The following is a 14,514-nucleotide window of genomic DNA, read 5'->3' as shown; positions in this document are numbered from 1 at the left end:
TGACACTGTAATACATCTTGATGTAGATTTGAATCTGACGGTGCAACAAACTGTTTGGAGGAGATGAGAGGGAAGTGTGGGCCTCGTGGTAAACTAAGCCAGCACATTAATAATTGAGTTTGTTATACTGTGGCCCAGGAGCTGAAGGAGTATGCTGACAACATCACCCATACACTGGAATGCCTGAATAATTGAAGAATAACAGGATATTCTTTTTTACCCCTTTTGTTTTTTTTTACTATGAAACGTTGCATTGTTGCATTCCAGACTACCCTGCTGAACTCTGTGATGGCATTTTTTTTTGCCTTTAGACTGTCCAAGGTTTTCAGTTTATTCAGTGTGTCAGCCAGACTAAGAGAATGGAGGACACTTACGTACTTGCTCTGGGTTTGTTTGTTCTCCTGTCAGAGTGTGCGTCGCTGGAAAGATCCCTGTGCTCTCATTCTAGCTGTGCTGCTCGTTTGGCCTGTGATCACCACACGTGTCAGACGTGTCTTTTGAAGTTGTCAGTTGTGTTGAATGTTGTCAGTTGTGTTGAATGTTCTCGGTTGTGTTGAATGTTGTCAGTTGTGTTGAATGTTGTCTGTTGTGTTGAATGTTGTCTGTTGTGTTGAATGTTGTCTGTTGTGTTGAATGTTGTCTGTTGTGTTGAATGTTGTCAGTTGTGTTGAATGTTCTCAGTTGTGTTGAATGTTGTCAGTTGTGTTGAATGTTCTCGGTTGTGTTGAATGTTGTCTGTTGTGTTGAATGTTGAAAACGTTGAATAATCTTTGAACAAACAGCCAAGCAAGTAAATTGCTGTCCCCTCAAAAAGGTTGACCTCTTATAGGAAAAATGCTGTGCACCTCCTTGTTGATTACGGATGTAAACAATGTAAACAACAACAAAATGACTGAAGACAGCTGCCTGTGTTCTTAGTGGGAAGACAGCAGTGCAGATGGGGAGGGAGCAGACTGCCAGCCTGCCCCGACCAGACCAGCAAGTGGCCCGGAGCCGCAGTAAGACCTACCCCAAGAGAGCCCAGCATGCAGCTGGTAAGTCATGGTGACATACTTAACTCTCATCCAGAACTGGATATTAGCTTAGCACCCGGCTGAGAGGCCACACAAGTGTGTTGAGTATCGAGCTTTATGTATCCATTCAGTCTGTGTGAGTCATCTGCTGCTTACATGAGTTGAAATGTGGCAATGGCTGACTTTCTATCCTCTCTACTGATTCCTGTGTGTTTCACACCTAGCTAACCCTAACCCTTCTACTGCATGAAGTATATACAATTACATCATTGGGTGTGTTTGTTGGAGCTTCCTTTGGCGGAAACTTGCAAGTGAGTCCAAATTGACAACCTCAGCTCCCTTGATCCAAAATGACAACTTCCGCTCCCTCGATCCAAAAGGACGTAGGAATATGAAAACACAGCAGTCATATTTTTGATGCTTTTGAGCCAAGCTTTTTGTGATTCCAGGCTGCCTCTTTCACTCTCCATGGGATCAAATATGACTCTGGGGAAAACCAGATATATTCAGGATTTTTCTTTTTTTTAAGAAGCAATCTTGAAATAGGGTAGGGGATATTTTTCACTGTAACCAGTCCCTTAAAGCTGTCAACCTTTTTCAAGTCTAGGTCAGGCATTTTTTGTCTTGTCTCCAAGCTCTGTAACCTAGCAACAGTGTTAAACAGCTGCTGGTTGCCCCTTAAAATCCTCTGGTGTGTCAAAGTCAAATGAATCTTTTGTGTTGTAATTACAGTTTTAACATAATCATTCTTTGTATGGCTGAAATAAAAGAAAATAAATAAGTTCCTACTGAACCATAAAGAAGCTTATAGCTCTTATAGTTCGCTGTAACCACCTGTTCATTACAGACTCACAAGTCTTCACTCCCTCCTATTTAGTGGTCAGTTTTAGTATACTTGTATTAGTAGGAAGTAGTTCCATTTCCCCAACTGGTTCTACCTCCTAAAGGAAGGTTTCTCATCTTGGAAGGAAGAGGCTTAAATCGGCATTCCCGAAAAAACTGTGTACATGGGCATATCAAATGTTTTTATCTGTACCTGGGTACATGGGCATATCAAATGTTTTTATCTGTAGACAGTTGAGGTAGATATACTGTATCTACTAGAAAGTGTCATGAAAGTTTAAAACCAGGCTCCACTAATGGTGTTGAAAATGAATGCCCATAACAGAGAAGACTAACAGGGGTGACTTACCATGGGTGTAATGCTCACTTTACAAGGATTCAGCTCAGGTCTTACAGCTCACATTATACAAAATATGTTAACACTGAGTGCCAGCATGATTCAAAGCGTCCCACGCACAGGTGCTCTGAGCTCAGGTCCCTCCCATGTTTGGAACTGAACCCTTCCCGCTAATTACATAGCACTGTCCAAATTACTCTCACCTCAGTAGTTTGCACCTCCGCAGGCATCCACTAACACAGGCAGCTTCCATCACTGGCATGGAAACAAAGCAATGTTGTCACAACATACCGACACTACCGTTACATGTCTTCAGGGCTATCCAGACTGGCTTTTTTGCTCTTTAACTGTCCTGGCAGGTGTCCTGCGAGTGAAGGAAAGAGACCTGTGCTCTTCAGCCAAAAGTTGGAGCAATTACGTTCAGTCGGTGCCTTTATCTGAAGCTGTATTACTCCCGGCCTCTCACATTGCTGCACATTAGCCTATAGGTCTTCTCCATTGATGTGCTTACTGACCTTGATTGAACTTGGAGGGGGTTGATCATTTCAGCATCTGAGGAGTTCAAACATGCTGGAACAGGGAGAAGCCAAAAGGATGGGTACAATACTTATGGAGAAGATGTTTTTCATATGAGTAGCTGTGCCCACAAATCATGTTTATACTGCTTTCTGCAATCATCTTTTTTATTCGCTGCATAATTTGCCATTATTTGCCATCTCTCACTAGATATAATATTCATAGTATTATCTTCCTAATAGACTGACTAGATATATTTATCCAGGTACATTGTCCCTTAAAGGTGTGTGTTTGTGTGTGTGTGTGTGTGTGTGTGTGTGTGTGTGTGTGTGTGTGTGTGTGTGTGTGTGTGTATGCGTGTGTGTGTGTGTGTGGTGTGTGTGAGTGGTGTGTGTGTGGTGTGTGTGTGTTTGTGTGGTGTGTATGTCTGCATATCTTAGGAAGTGTGCATGTGGCCCACCTGCGTACCCCCAGTTTTTATGTTAACACCCTCCCTCTGCCATAACAACAGCCCCCCCCCCCCCCCCCCACAGGACTCGGTGTCTGGCATCAAGGCGTATTGGCAGGTCTCTTAAAGGTAGCCACAGTGGGGCTGTCTCTGCCTGACCCAGCCACCTGGTCCATCCTTCCATTGTTCCAGCCAAATGCCTCTTCACTTAGTCATGGAAAGAGCTCTGAAAAAGACATCACTCGCACACAATGGACAGTGACAGAGGTGACACCTAACGATGACGAGTAGCGGATCCAGATGGACAGGGGAAGAGATACAGCACGCCGAGACCAAGTGAATTCTCTGTGATGGACGCACATAGTATACATATGGAAGATTCAAGAAGTGTTTTGTTTTTTTGTGCGCCTTGCCAGAACTGACCAATGGGAGCCCACCCGCCTCGAAAGCAGAGCACACTGGGAGTGAGCTGACCACTAAAACCACAACTCCTTGCCCACTGAAGAGGTGGTGTGTGTGTGTGTGTGTGTGTGTGTGTGTGTGTGTGTGTGTGTGTGTGTGTGTGTGTGTGTGTGTGTGTGTGTCGGGGTGAGAACATGTGGGTGTGTTTTTATGTGCATGTGTGTGACAGAGAGAGCGAGAGGGAGGGGGAGAATAATTAAAAGTATGGCTTATGTTTAAATATACATTCTAGAAACTTCCTGTCATTTACCATATGTATTTTCTCTTCAGCTCTAAAGCAAACAAGGTAGAGAACCAACCGGAAGAGTCTCGTGGGAAAGATGGCGCTCCGTGGGACGAGAATGCTCCACAGAGGTAACCGCTGACTCATAATGTGTTCACCGAACCCGACATCTCAAACCCAAATTCAGTCCCCCTTTTCACACCAAACTAGCCCCTCCAAACCTGTTCTATCACTGACCAGTGGACGTATTAATAATATGTGGGTGTTATGTTAGCCATTAGCTAATAGCGTGATACCAGCCTCTATGTTGAGGGAAGCAGTGAATCAGGGAGCCCATCTCTACTGAATTCCCCTAGCTCCAAATACTGGACTGATTACACCTGTCTGGCTGCGCTCTCTAAGCACTGATCGATTATTCCTGGCTGGAGACCCCCGCAGCCTGAGAGAGTGGGAGAGCGAGAGAGCGAGAGAGCGAGAGGTGAGACGGGTTCAATCCCAGGTATTAACTGGATTTACTCTCCGCCCTCGCTCAAGAATGGAACAATGGCATTCAAAGCCCTCTGATTGACAAGGTCTAAAACCTGTAAGCCACAGCGAGATCAAGGCCTGTGTGCCAGTCTCCCAGGAGAGCAGCAGGAGGCCGTCTGATGAGCAGAGCGCGCTGTTAACTTATATCTGCTCACTTCACAATGTTTACACAGGCAGCAGGCATGATCAGGCAGCAGGCATGATCAGACATCAGGCATGATCAGATGATAAGGAACCAGCCCTAGAAAGCTCCATTCATATTCATATTGAAATAGCAGCGAGGCCTGGCCTACTTAAGCCGTCTGATTAAAACACAAGCATCATCTCAGTATTTAAATTTGATTCATTTGGTAGACGCTTTTGTCCAAAGGGACTTGTTAGGAGGAGTAAAACACAAGCAATGCGACCAATACAGCCTATCACGGGTGTACCAAACTATGCTCCAGTCGCATCAGACTGAGGTGCCAGATAGCTGTGAAGAATCAACGTGTGTACGATTAGCAGGTGCTGAGGTGAAAGAAAGAACTAGAATCTATGTGTTTAATCCTGATAATGATAGTGTATTTTGTTTTGCTGTAGAGTGCAACACATAAATACTGTTGTTGTGTTTTGAAGTTGCATTCCTATACGTTGAGCAACATAAATTGCTCAATTCCGAGCACAGTTTACACAGATTACAGTATTTTCAACAGCTTTGAAGATGTCTAACGCTTTAATTCCAGTCCTCAATCTCCAAATTATTGGATATCACCACTGATTCCTGATATCCCACTATATCAGCTGTGTGTGTGTCTGTCTGTCTGTCTGTCTGTTTGCGTGTGTGTGTATGTGTGTGTGTGTGTGTGTGTGTGTGTGTGTGTGTGTGTGTGTGTGTGTGTGTGTGTGTGTGGCTGTGCTGTGGCAATTCAGGAGTGTTTTATATGGATGTTAATTATTTTCCTTTGCCCGACTCTTTGTGTGTTTCCCACAGTGGTCTGTATAATTCCGCTAATGAGCGTAATAAGTCCCCAAAATTCCCCAATGCCCGCAGACGCACCCCTTCGGGCGGAAGCGAGAACGAGCCCAATCACTCTTCCAGACGCAGGTGTGTATTCTCATGTGGGCTTGAGGGTGTGCCTGTGTCCGCATATGCAAATGGTTCTGTTTATCTCTGTGCTTGTGTGTATGTATGTATGTATGTATGTATGTGAATTTATCTGTGTGTGTGTGTGTGTGTGTGTGTGTGTGTGTGTGTGTATATGTGGATGTATCTCGGTGTGCGTGTGTATGTGTGTGTGTGTGTGTGTGTGTGTGTGTGTGTGTGTGTGTGTGTGTGTGTGTGTGTGTGTGTGTGTGTGTGTGTGTGTGTGTGTGTGTGTGTGTGTGTGTGTGTGTGTGTTTGTGAGGATTTGTCAATGTGCTCCTCCTGTGTCCCTACTTATTATGGGTGGCTCAGTTTCTGTGGTGTCCTCCTCAGAGTCTCTCCTTGGGCATGAAGTGGGCGACACCTCAGCAACACTGCTCCAAGTTTCCCCCTGCCCACAATCTATGCGAGACTGTTTCCACCTAGTGGTGGCACGGAAAAATGCACCTCATCTTCATCTCAGATCATTGGAGTTGTCCACTACGCTACACTACCTAAATTGAATCATCATGATCTGTAACCATTTGTGTAGTTATGTCCATTTGACATCTTGTAATGGGATGCATAGCTACTGCAAATGCCAATATCAAACAATTACATAAAGTAATATACTGCGATTTTTAAAGGACACTGAAATGTCTTAACTACTCACCTGTGATCCCGTGCACTCTGTGAACTTACAGAGCAAACACATATTATGGATCTTGGAGTCAATGCCCCATTGTTCCAAAAGCGGATTCCACGTGTTATCTGCAAACATTTGCCATTAATATAAAGTGAGAAATCCAGAGAGTAAATAATTCAAATTACAAACGACAAACAACAAAAGACAGATGGTGTCTGCTGAGTTTTACTAGGATGAATGTCAAGGCAGATGTTTTGATAATGTATGACAATGAGAGTGAGAATATCCGTAGGGTATGTGGAAAAACAGTGTGCCACAGTTAGTTTTATTAAATAGGAAATGCATTTAAATGTATTTGTTTGAAGATGTATATCTGTCTTTCTCGACATATTCCCTTAAAATATGTTCCCAGAAGGCAAGAGTCCTGCCGTTTCCACAGAGAAACTGTTAGCTCTGCTAGCAAACACTGAGTCTGTAGTTCGATTTAAACTGGGAGCACCATACTAAGATGATGAGTCAAAATGACTGGACAGAGTGGGGATAAGAGCCATACAGGAATATGTGCATGTCTGTTTCAGTCTGCAGCTACTAAAGAGAGAGAGAGAGAGAGAGAGAGAGAGAGAGAGAGAATGAAATAAAAGAAAAGAGAGAGAGAGAGAGAGAGATGCCCTGTTGGGACTATGCGATGAAAGAGCTCTATGAATAAATAAATACTGATAACGCCCCAGAAAGCAGAGGTGCGCCCTCTCCCCTCCTAAAGCGCAGATCATATGCATGCAGATGCCTGCTATTAAACGGCAATCTCACCCCTGCCCCGCCCGGTCACCGTCAGGTCACCACCTCACTTAACCACCCCTGACCTCAAGCGCCTCTCGCCTAATGTCTCCTCTACAGGAGGGGCCAGAGCAACGAAGATCCGGAGAGTAAGCAGCACAGGAGAAGGTACGCTATCTGTTCTCACACTGGTCCTCGGGGCAGGTTGTGCTTACTGTACTATTCATTCTACAAGGCTTTAGGCGCTGATGCCGTTATTTTCTGTGTATGAAGGGTGATGCTCGTAGATGTGTTATTTGGAGAGCTTTTATGAGGGTTTTTACAAGACTATTGGTTTTTAGGGCAATATTATTTCAAAATATAACAACAAATATAACAAAAACTATTCTAAAGCTTCTTACTGTCTGTCTCGTTTTTTTGTAAACCAAGCACACACAGTCCGCCATCTCAATCTCATCCTGATGGGACCTTCAACACACATGCACGCGCACATACGCACGCTCACACACACACACACACAGACACACTCTCACACACACACAGCAGGTGTCAGTTGTCTCTCTTTGCTCTTTCTTAAACTTTTAACCCCCTTTGTTTGACCTTTAGGTCGCGTTCCCGTGGCAACACCAGCAGTGGCAGTGAGTCTGAGAATTCCAACAAGGAACACCGTAAAAAGAGGAACTGGTGAGTGATGTCACTGAAGAATGAGGGGCTACAGAAGACATGCTGGGGGGTGGGGTGGGGTGGGGGTGGGTTCCGCTTCTGGCCATAAAGATTCCAGGAAGACTTAAAGATGTCACAGGGAAGAACAGCTTCCCAAGATTCATGTTTACTGTTCAAAGACTGGAATTCCCCATTCTGCACCACAATTATTCAATGGCATTTTGCACCTTAGTTCATGGAAATGGTCTAAATGCCACATCCGTGTGTGTGTCTGTGTATGTCTGTGTCTGTGTGTCTGTGTGTGTGTGTGTGTGTGTGTGTGTGTGTGTGTGTGTGTGTGTCTGTGTGTGTGTGCGTGTCTGTGTGTCTGTGTGTGTGTGTGTGTGTGTCTGTGTGTGTGTGTGTGTGTCTGTGTGTGTGTGTGTGTGTGTGTGTGTGTGTGTGTGTGTGTGTGTGTCTGTCTGTGTGTGTGTCTGTGTGTGTGTGTGTCTGTGTGTGTGTGTGCGTGCGTGTTGAAGGTCCCGTCAGGAGAATGAGATGGTGGACTCAGGGCCCCAGTGGGAGGCTGTGCAGCGCCGTCAGAAGGAGAAGTCCAACAACGAGCCCAACCACCGGCGCTCCAGACACCGCTCACGATCGTACGCATCACACTCTTTCTCCTCCTCCTCCCCCTCCTCCTCCTCCTCCTCCTCCTCATCATCATCATTATGCTAGAGCCCCTTCAACAACAGAGCAATACTACTGATAAGATACAGTAAATAATAATAAAAGGCATTTTCAGTGTTCTTTTCTCAAGACTACAGTAGAGAGGACTTCAACAATAAGGAAGAGTGTAGCCACAGAGAGTAGCACAAGGCCTCAAGAACATGTCTGCCCTGTTCTGCTGTGTTTATTAAAACCTGTTTAAAGGGGATGTTTGTGTTTGTTTGCAGGAGAAGTCCGGATGTGCAGGCAAAGGAACAGTTGTGGAAACACATCAAGTACGCAATGTTTTCGTTTTTCCTATTCTCCCAGAACAAGAACAAGTTGTGATTCATCTGTGTCTTAAGACATGAATATTTACATCATAACATGTATATCATCTTCAGCTATGCAAGTCACAGTGCTTTTATGAAATCCTGCAGTGTGTCATTTTAGTGTCATGAAGGAATGATACTTTCCAAGAGTACTTGCTATGATTATGTTTCTGAAGTGGCCTTTGTGTCTGTACAGGAAGGAGCTGGTGGATCCATCTGGCCTTTCAGAGGACCAGCTGAAGGAGATCCCTTATAAGAAAGTAGAGTGAGTGTCCCTGTCTTAGTCTCTTTCTCCTCTCTCTCCTCTTCCCGAAGACTAGAACTGTTAAAGTGATGTTGGAACAGTCTCAGAGCAGATATAGGGCGAATAGAAGTGTACACAATCTCAAAAATGTATTTTTGGAATATTCATATTTAATATATGTAAATCTATTCCAGTAGACCCCAACAATAAAATGAAGAACATTGAAAATGAACATGTTAGGTCCTCTTTAAGCAACAAGCATCTGTTCCAGTTTATATTTTGTATCACCCAGATAATATGGTCACACAACACCGTGTGAGAGATAGCAGTACCAGTGACATAGTCAGGATTAATGTGTCCTCTGGGTTAGTGAGTTAGAAGTTCTGGGTTAGTAGTTCTGGTTTAGTAGTTCTAGGTTAGAAGTTCTGGGTTAGTAGTTCTGGGTTAGTAGTTCTAGGTTAGAAGTTCTGGGTTAGTAGTTCTGGGTTAGTAGTTTTTTATTGTGTGTATTTTAGTAAACATGAAGTAAGTGCCTTGGTTTTGTAGTAATTTACACTTAACAGGATAGTGAGTTCCGGGGTGATTTATATTTATTATTATCATTTATTTATCACTGATTCATTCCTAAATCACTGTGGGATTGTTGAATCGGCTTCTGACCAATAAAACAGAAGTAGAGTGCACTTTGTCACAGTCCTGGAACCCTGCTCTTGAGATTAAACCAGTGTGCCTGATCTGCATAGTCTAAACTGGGTCATGGCTACATCCCCCCACCCCACCTCACTTAATATTCTCCCCCAGACAAAGGTGTTCCACGACATCATTAATTATTTAGGCTGCTGCGTCTACAGAGTCCTTCCCTCCGGGCCTTATGGAAATCTGAGGTTCCACTAGATGATTCTGTTCTCATCTTTTGGGCTTCTGTATGGACATGGTATAGCATAGAGAGATGCTTGAGACCTGACTGTCAATGAGATGTGCGCACTTTCAATGAGAGACTGATATTTTGTGTGTGTGTGTGTGTGTGTGTGTGTGTGTGTGTGTGTGTGTGTGTGTGTGTGTGCATGTGTGTTCCACTGCAGAACCCAAGGTGACCCGATCAAGTTCCGTCACTCACATTCCCCAAGGAGTTACCGTCAATACCGCCGTTCCCACTGTTCAGACGGGGAGCGTTCCGTGCTCTCCGAGGTCAAGTGAGTCATGCGAGTCCTCTGTCCTCCCTCCAGCTGGCTGGATGTTACCGTAGAATTCTCTCCCTCATGTTTGCAGTCGTCGCTGTGTTCGGAATCTCTCTTCATTTGTGTGATTGTTTTTGTTTTCATTCTGTGTCTGTTTGTTTTGTTTTGGTCCCCCCCCCCCCCCCACGCTGTCTCACGTGTAAAGCTCTAGGACAGACCTTGTCCCTCCCCTTCCTGTCACCCGCACCGCCGATGTCCCAGGCTCAAGCCACACCCCCTCACAGGTCAGTTACCTCCCCTCCAAGCCCCTCCTCCGAGCCCAGTATCTGTCACTCCCCTCTCAACTCCGCACTGGAGCACTGGAGAGAGATTCTATTCGGGATTCTATTCTTTGTTTCATTTGTGTGCAGTAGATGACACAACATTTTCACAAAGAGAAAAAAAAAAACAAGCACGGACTGAACTTTTAAAGCATGTGTGTATTATTTAAATGGAATACTCCGAGCCTGTTCCCAAGCTGGGTATGATTCTCCCATTGCATGCCCGTGGGTGTCATTCCTTTCCTGTATGTGTTCTCCAGCTGCTGGCTGAAAACACACTGTGAGCCAATGACGTTGATGCATGATGTTGTCTTGGTGTCCAGAAAAAGGCCGGATCGAAGGACAGCGTCTCGGAGAGCACCGAGCCGGAGCCTAAAAGCGGGACCAAGGCTGTGAGGGCTCTCCACACGCCCAGGACCAAGACAGAAACATGATGATGATGATGATGGACGTGGAACTGACAGTGTTGTCTCTCCCCCCTCGCACGAGAGGGGCGGAAATGAACTCTCATGAACATTCAGCTAAAGATACTGTAATGGTCCTAAGGATGCTCCACTGCACACACTCCTCCTAAAGGCATCTTTTTCCTTCAACACTCCTCTGCATTCTTCTCGCATCCTCTGGGCCTGCACTGGTTCTCCTCCCTATGGCCTTAGGCGAGAGTGTGTGTTTACTGGAGCGGTGGAGCCGACGCTTAAAGGAAAGCCCTGTTCACAGAGGGAAGAAGAGTTCAGGCCAGGAATGGACTACCAGCTGTTCACTCCACAGACTCTTTCCAGGGACACAGCCAGGAGCTTCCACTGGAAACAGCAGTTCCCTCCAAGGTTCCCTTTTGGAGAAAGGCTTATGGAGCGTTCCCCTTCATTAAGCTCTGAAGAGGTCTGAAATATTATGTGTTTGTGTTTTATAGAATGGAACCCTAAAAAGTACTAACATGGTCTTCTCTGATTAGATGTGCCCAGCCAGGTGTCACACATGAACAAGGTGTACTTGTACATACGCAAATGTTTTAATCCCAGGGGACAGTGCTGCAAAGTGTAAGAAAACTTATAAAACTGTATCATGGAAGACTGTCTTGAATGGGGGAAAGACATTCTTTGTGGACTGTTGGACAGCAATCTCCCTATCCTCTTGAACCAATCATGTCCTCTCAAAATCCTATTAGGTATAAGGGTTTGTATTGTTCCACAATGGATTTATGTATCCATGTCTTTTGTCATACACTATTCAGTAGTTTAGACTTAAACAAGTAAGAACGCATTTTTCTGATCTGTTCTTGTACTTTGTAAACAATACCAGTGATCAGTGTCATATATCTGAACGGCAGTCATTATTTGTTTTCTGTTAATTGTATTCTGACAATCAGATGAAGGTAATATGTGGATTATTTGCATTTGTGTTCAGTCACTACTCACTGCAAGCTTTCATCCACGCAGTTAGCATGTCAAAGCCCCTTAAGGTTTCACGTATTTGTTTAAAGGTCAGTGTTAAGTCCTGTTGAACTCATCTCGTATGAAGACCACTGTGAACGCTGCTTGGATGCCATGTCTTCTTGTCAGGTATTAGTTTTTTTTTGTTTTTTTTTGCTATAGGAAAACCTTGCTGCTGTATTCTCCAACAAGAATTGTTTTGCACATTAGTTAAGTAGTTTTGTCTTTTCCTGCTGTTGTAATGAAAAAAAAAAAAAAGAACCTGGATTCTCATTAATAAACTCGTTTCACACTGAAAAACCTTCATGGGAGTCGTTTGCTGCTCAGTGTGAGAAAAGTCACCAAGTGAAATTGGCTCAATTGCTCTCAAATAAAGGGTGGAGAATAGAGCAATAGAGGCTTTAGTCTGCCCTTGCCAAACATCTGATAAGAAGAAGTCAAGTGAACTTCAAAAGAGTAACAGATCACATCACTTGCAACTACTATTTATTCTTAGCACCAAGACTTTAGACTGGTGACTTTAGACTTTAGACTTTAGACTTTAGACTTTAGACTTAGCACCAAGACTTTAGACTTTAGACTTTAATGCTGTTTATTATAATCTGTTATATTAAATGTATTATTTCTTATTTTTTGCACGTGCACAATAAACAGCTTTAGGATCTATTGGGTGCATTTGGGAAAAAGACATTTCACCTTCAGAATCTTTGACCACAAAGGCTAGAGCTCATGTTAATACTAACAAATACAATGACAAGTTACATGGACATTCACTATTAAAGGGTTTTGTGGTCTCAGGGACAGGCACATACACACAGCATGATTTATGGGGTGTGGTGTTCTGCCGTCATCTCTGCAGTCAGTTACTGTTGCTTAGCCAAAGCTCCGTTCACTACTGATGAACCACCAGCAGGGGGAGCTAGTCACCCACTTTGATTGTATAAGATGAGATTGTATCTTATGTACACACAGAACCAAATGCACAAACTTTGAGGACCACAACTAAACCCGAACATATGACAGCACCACAAATGTATCTTTTGACTTCTTGTAACTGCCTTTGAGTTCTCAAGTATCTCAACCGAATATTAACTTGTAAGGACAATAAACAACTATGTATGGGTTCAATATGGATTGTAGTCTAATCTTTATTGCAAGGTCTGAACCTTTATGGAGAATAAGCGAGGCTTCAGAAGTAGGAGGTCTTTGGCAGGAATTTTCTTATCCCAACGTCTCATGAGAAATATGATTTGCCTGACATTCACAAGACTGATTTGGCAAATCCCTTTCATGAGCCCATGGGTGGAACAGTTGTGTGCCATTTCTGCTTGAATTGTGATATGTTGTCCCCTTTGTCTAAACTGGATAACACAAATCATTGTCCTCTCTCTTTTTTTCATTAAGGCGAACATCACTCATGTTTAGCTCAAGGCTAACTGCAGCCAGTCCCACAGACCTGTTATAACAGATGAAATGGGATTGTTTTGTATATTGTCTCCACATGTGTTATGCCTGCACACTATTAGACAGTGTACTGTAAGTCTCCGTTTAACTTCATCTGAAGCACATGTGCCTCAGTCATAGCTACTGCCCTGATGAGGAATGGCAGTTTACCAGAGGAGCGTGCCAAATGCACTCGCTCACCTCGTCATAACAATCCAATGAAAAAAAAACATGGTCCAGGGTCACAGGCAAGCCAAGAATGATTTAACTCAAATCCACTGTGTTCTAACACCTTTCTGTTCCCTCTCCAAGGCAGTGTGGGAGAACACACACCATTCACAGGCACATGCTAGACACAACCCCCTCCAAGTCACCTGTAGATATCACAAAAGGGTGGAAGAGTGTGTTGAAATATGTTTTGACACCTGTAACCACACTCGAAAAGGGCCCGAGGCATTTCGGGTCAGGCTGTATTTTCTCTGTTCATTTGGGATTGCATGGTCTGCTCTGTGTCTTCTAAACATCCTGTGGTTCCCAGGGGACAACAACCAGCAGCACTTTGTCCCCATGTAAACAGGATTAGGCCCCCTTTTCCTTCCTGCAATGGAGTTTCTGCGTGAAACTAATGCTGGTGAGATATGTCATTGTTAGGCAAGTCTTAAAATATCCGACTTGCAAAAACCATGATCTGGTGTTAGAATACTCTAGAAGGTTTTAATGGTGTTCCCGAAACACAGCTGCAAGTAAGCAGATGAAGTGTAGAAATGTTTTCCTAAAAATTACTTAGCTGTGAAACCTGAGGAACGACCACTTTGATATTAGTGTTAAATCTCTGAGGTTTACTGTGTGCAGACCCAGACATCCAGAAGGAAGCAGACACCACATTTTCTCTGTAGATATCTTGCCAAACAGTGGGAGATAATGGTGTCTATTGTATCCAGTCCGTAGCCCACTGATTTGATCATAGCTAGGTCAATGAGTAATTTTACAGCAGTAAAATGCTGTATTGTGTAACAATGATGGACAGGTGATAGCACACGTGTAGCCTGCCAATGGGTATTGCACTGGTTGATTATCATGTCTCATTATCAAATCATTCATTTAAAAGATAAAAGCTTCCTCCTCCCACAAAAAAAGCTCTGAGTTTCTTCATGACTGGATTTGTTGAGTCTGACAGTTCATGTACTCATGCAAATCAGTTCTTGGAAAATGTGGGTTACCTCAAACTCTAGTAGTGTTCAAGGAAAGGATCTGCACCTTTGACAGTGGCTGTTGTCTGTATCAGTGCGTGGGCTCCAAAAAAGTTACATAGACAAACATCAAGACCG

General features: G+C 43.9%; 1 protein-coding gene across 2 annotated transcripts in view; it reads left to right on the top strand.

Moving 5' to 3' along the window:
* epb41l4a (erythrocyte membrane protein band 4.1 like 4A) overlaps nucleotides 1-12,043 on the top strand; it is a 43,150-nt gene extending 31,107 nt beyond the window's left edge. Inside the window, exons 13-24 of one of the 2 annotated variants that reach the window (XM_031558603.2) lie at nucleotides 919-1,034; nucleotides 3,574-3,664; nucleotides 3,890-3,973; nucleotides 5,341-5,454; nucleotides 7,013-7,060; nucleotides 7,499-7,576; nucleotides 8,074-8,193; nucleotides 8,488-8,535; nucleotides 8,768-8,836; nucleotides 9,898-10,008; nucleotides 10,199-10,277; nucleotides 10,637-12,043. In XM_031558603.2, coding sequence (XP_031414463.1) covers nucleotides 919-1,034; nucleotides 3,574-3,664; nucleotides 3,890-3,973; nucleotides 5,341-5,454; nucleotides 7,013-7,060; nucleotides 7,499-7,576; nucleotides 8,074-8,193; nucleotides 8,488-8,535; nucleotides 8,768-8,836; nucleotides 9,898-10,008; nucleotides 10,199-10,277; nucleotides 10,637-10,747 — 1,069 coding nt within the window. In that variant the 3' untranslated portion in view covers nucleotides 10,748-12,043. The remainder of the gene's footprint in view (nucleotides 1-918; nucleotides 1,035-3,573; nucleotides 3,665-3,889; nucleotides 3,974-5,340; nucleotides 5,455-7,012; nucleotides 7,061-7,498; nucleotides 7,577-8,073; nucleotides 8,194-8,487; nucleotides 8,536-8,767; nucleotides 8,837-9,897; nucleotides 10,009-10,198; nucleotides 10,278-10,636) is intronic. The other variant, XM_031558604.2, reaches the window with a different exon arrangement.
* The last annotated feature ends 2,471 nt before the right edge of the window (nucleotides 12,044-14,514 follow it).

Source organism: Clupea harengus, chromosome 21 (assembly GCF_900700415.2).
Source record: "Clupea harengus chromosome 21, Ch_v2.0.2, whole genome shotgun sequence".
Classification (NCBI taxonomy): Eukaryota; Metazoa; Chordata; class Actinopteri; order Clupeiformes; family Clupeidae; genus Clupea; species Clupea harengus.
This window is presented reverse-complemented; position numbering and strand designations above follow the sequence as displayed.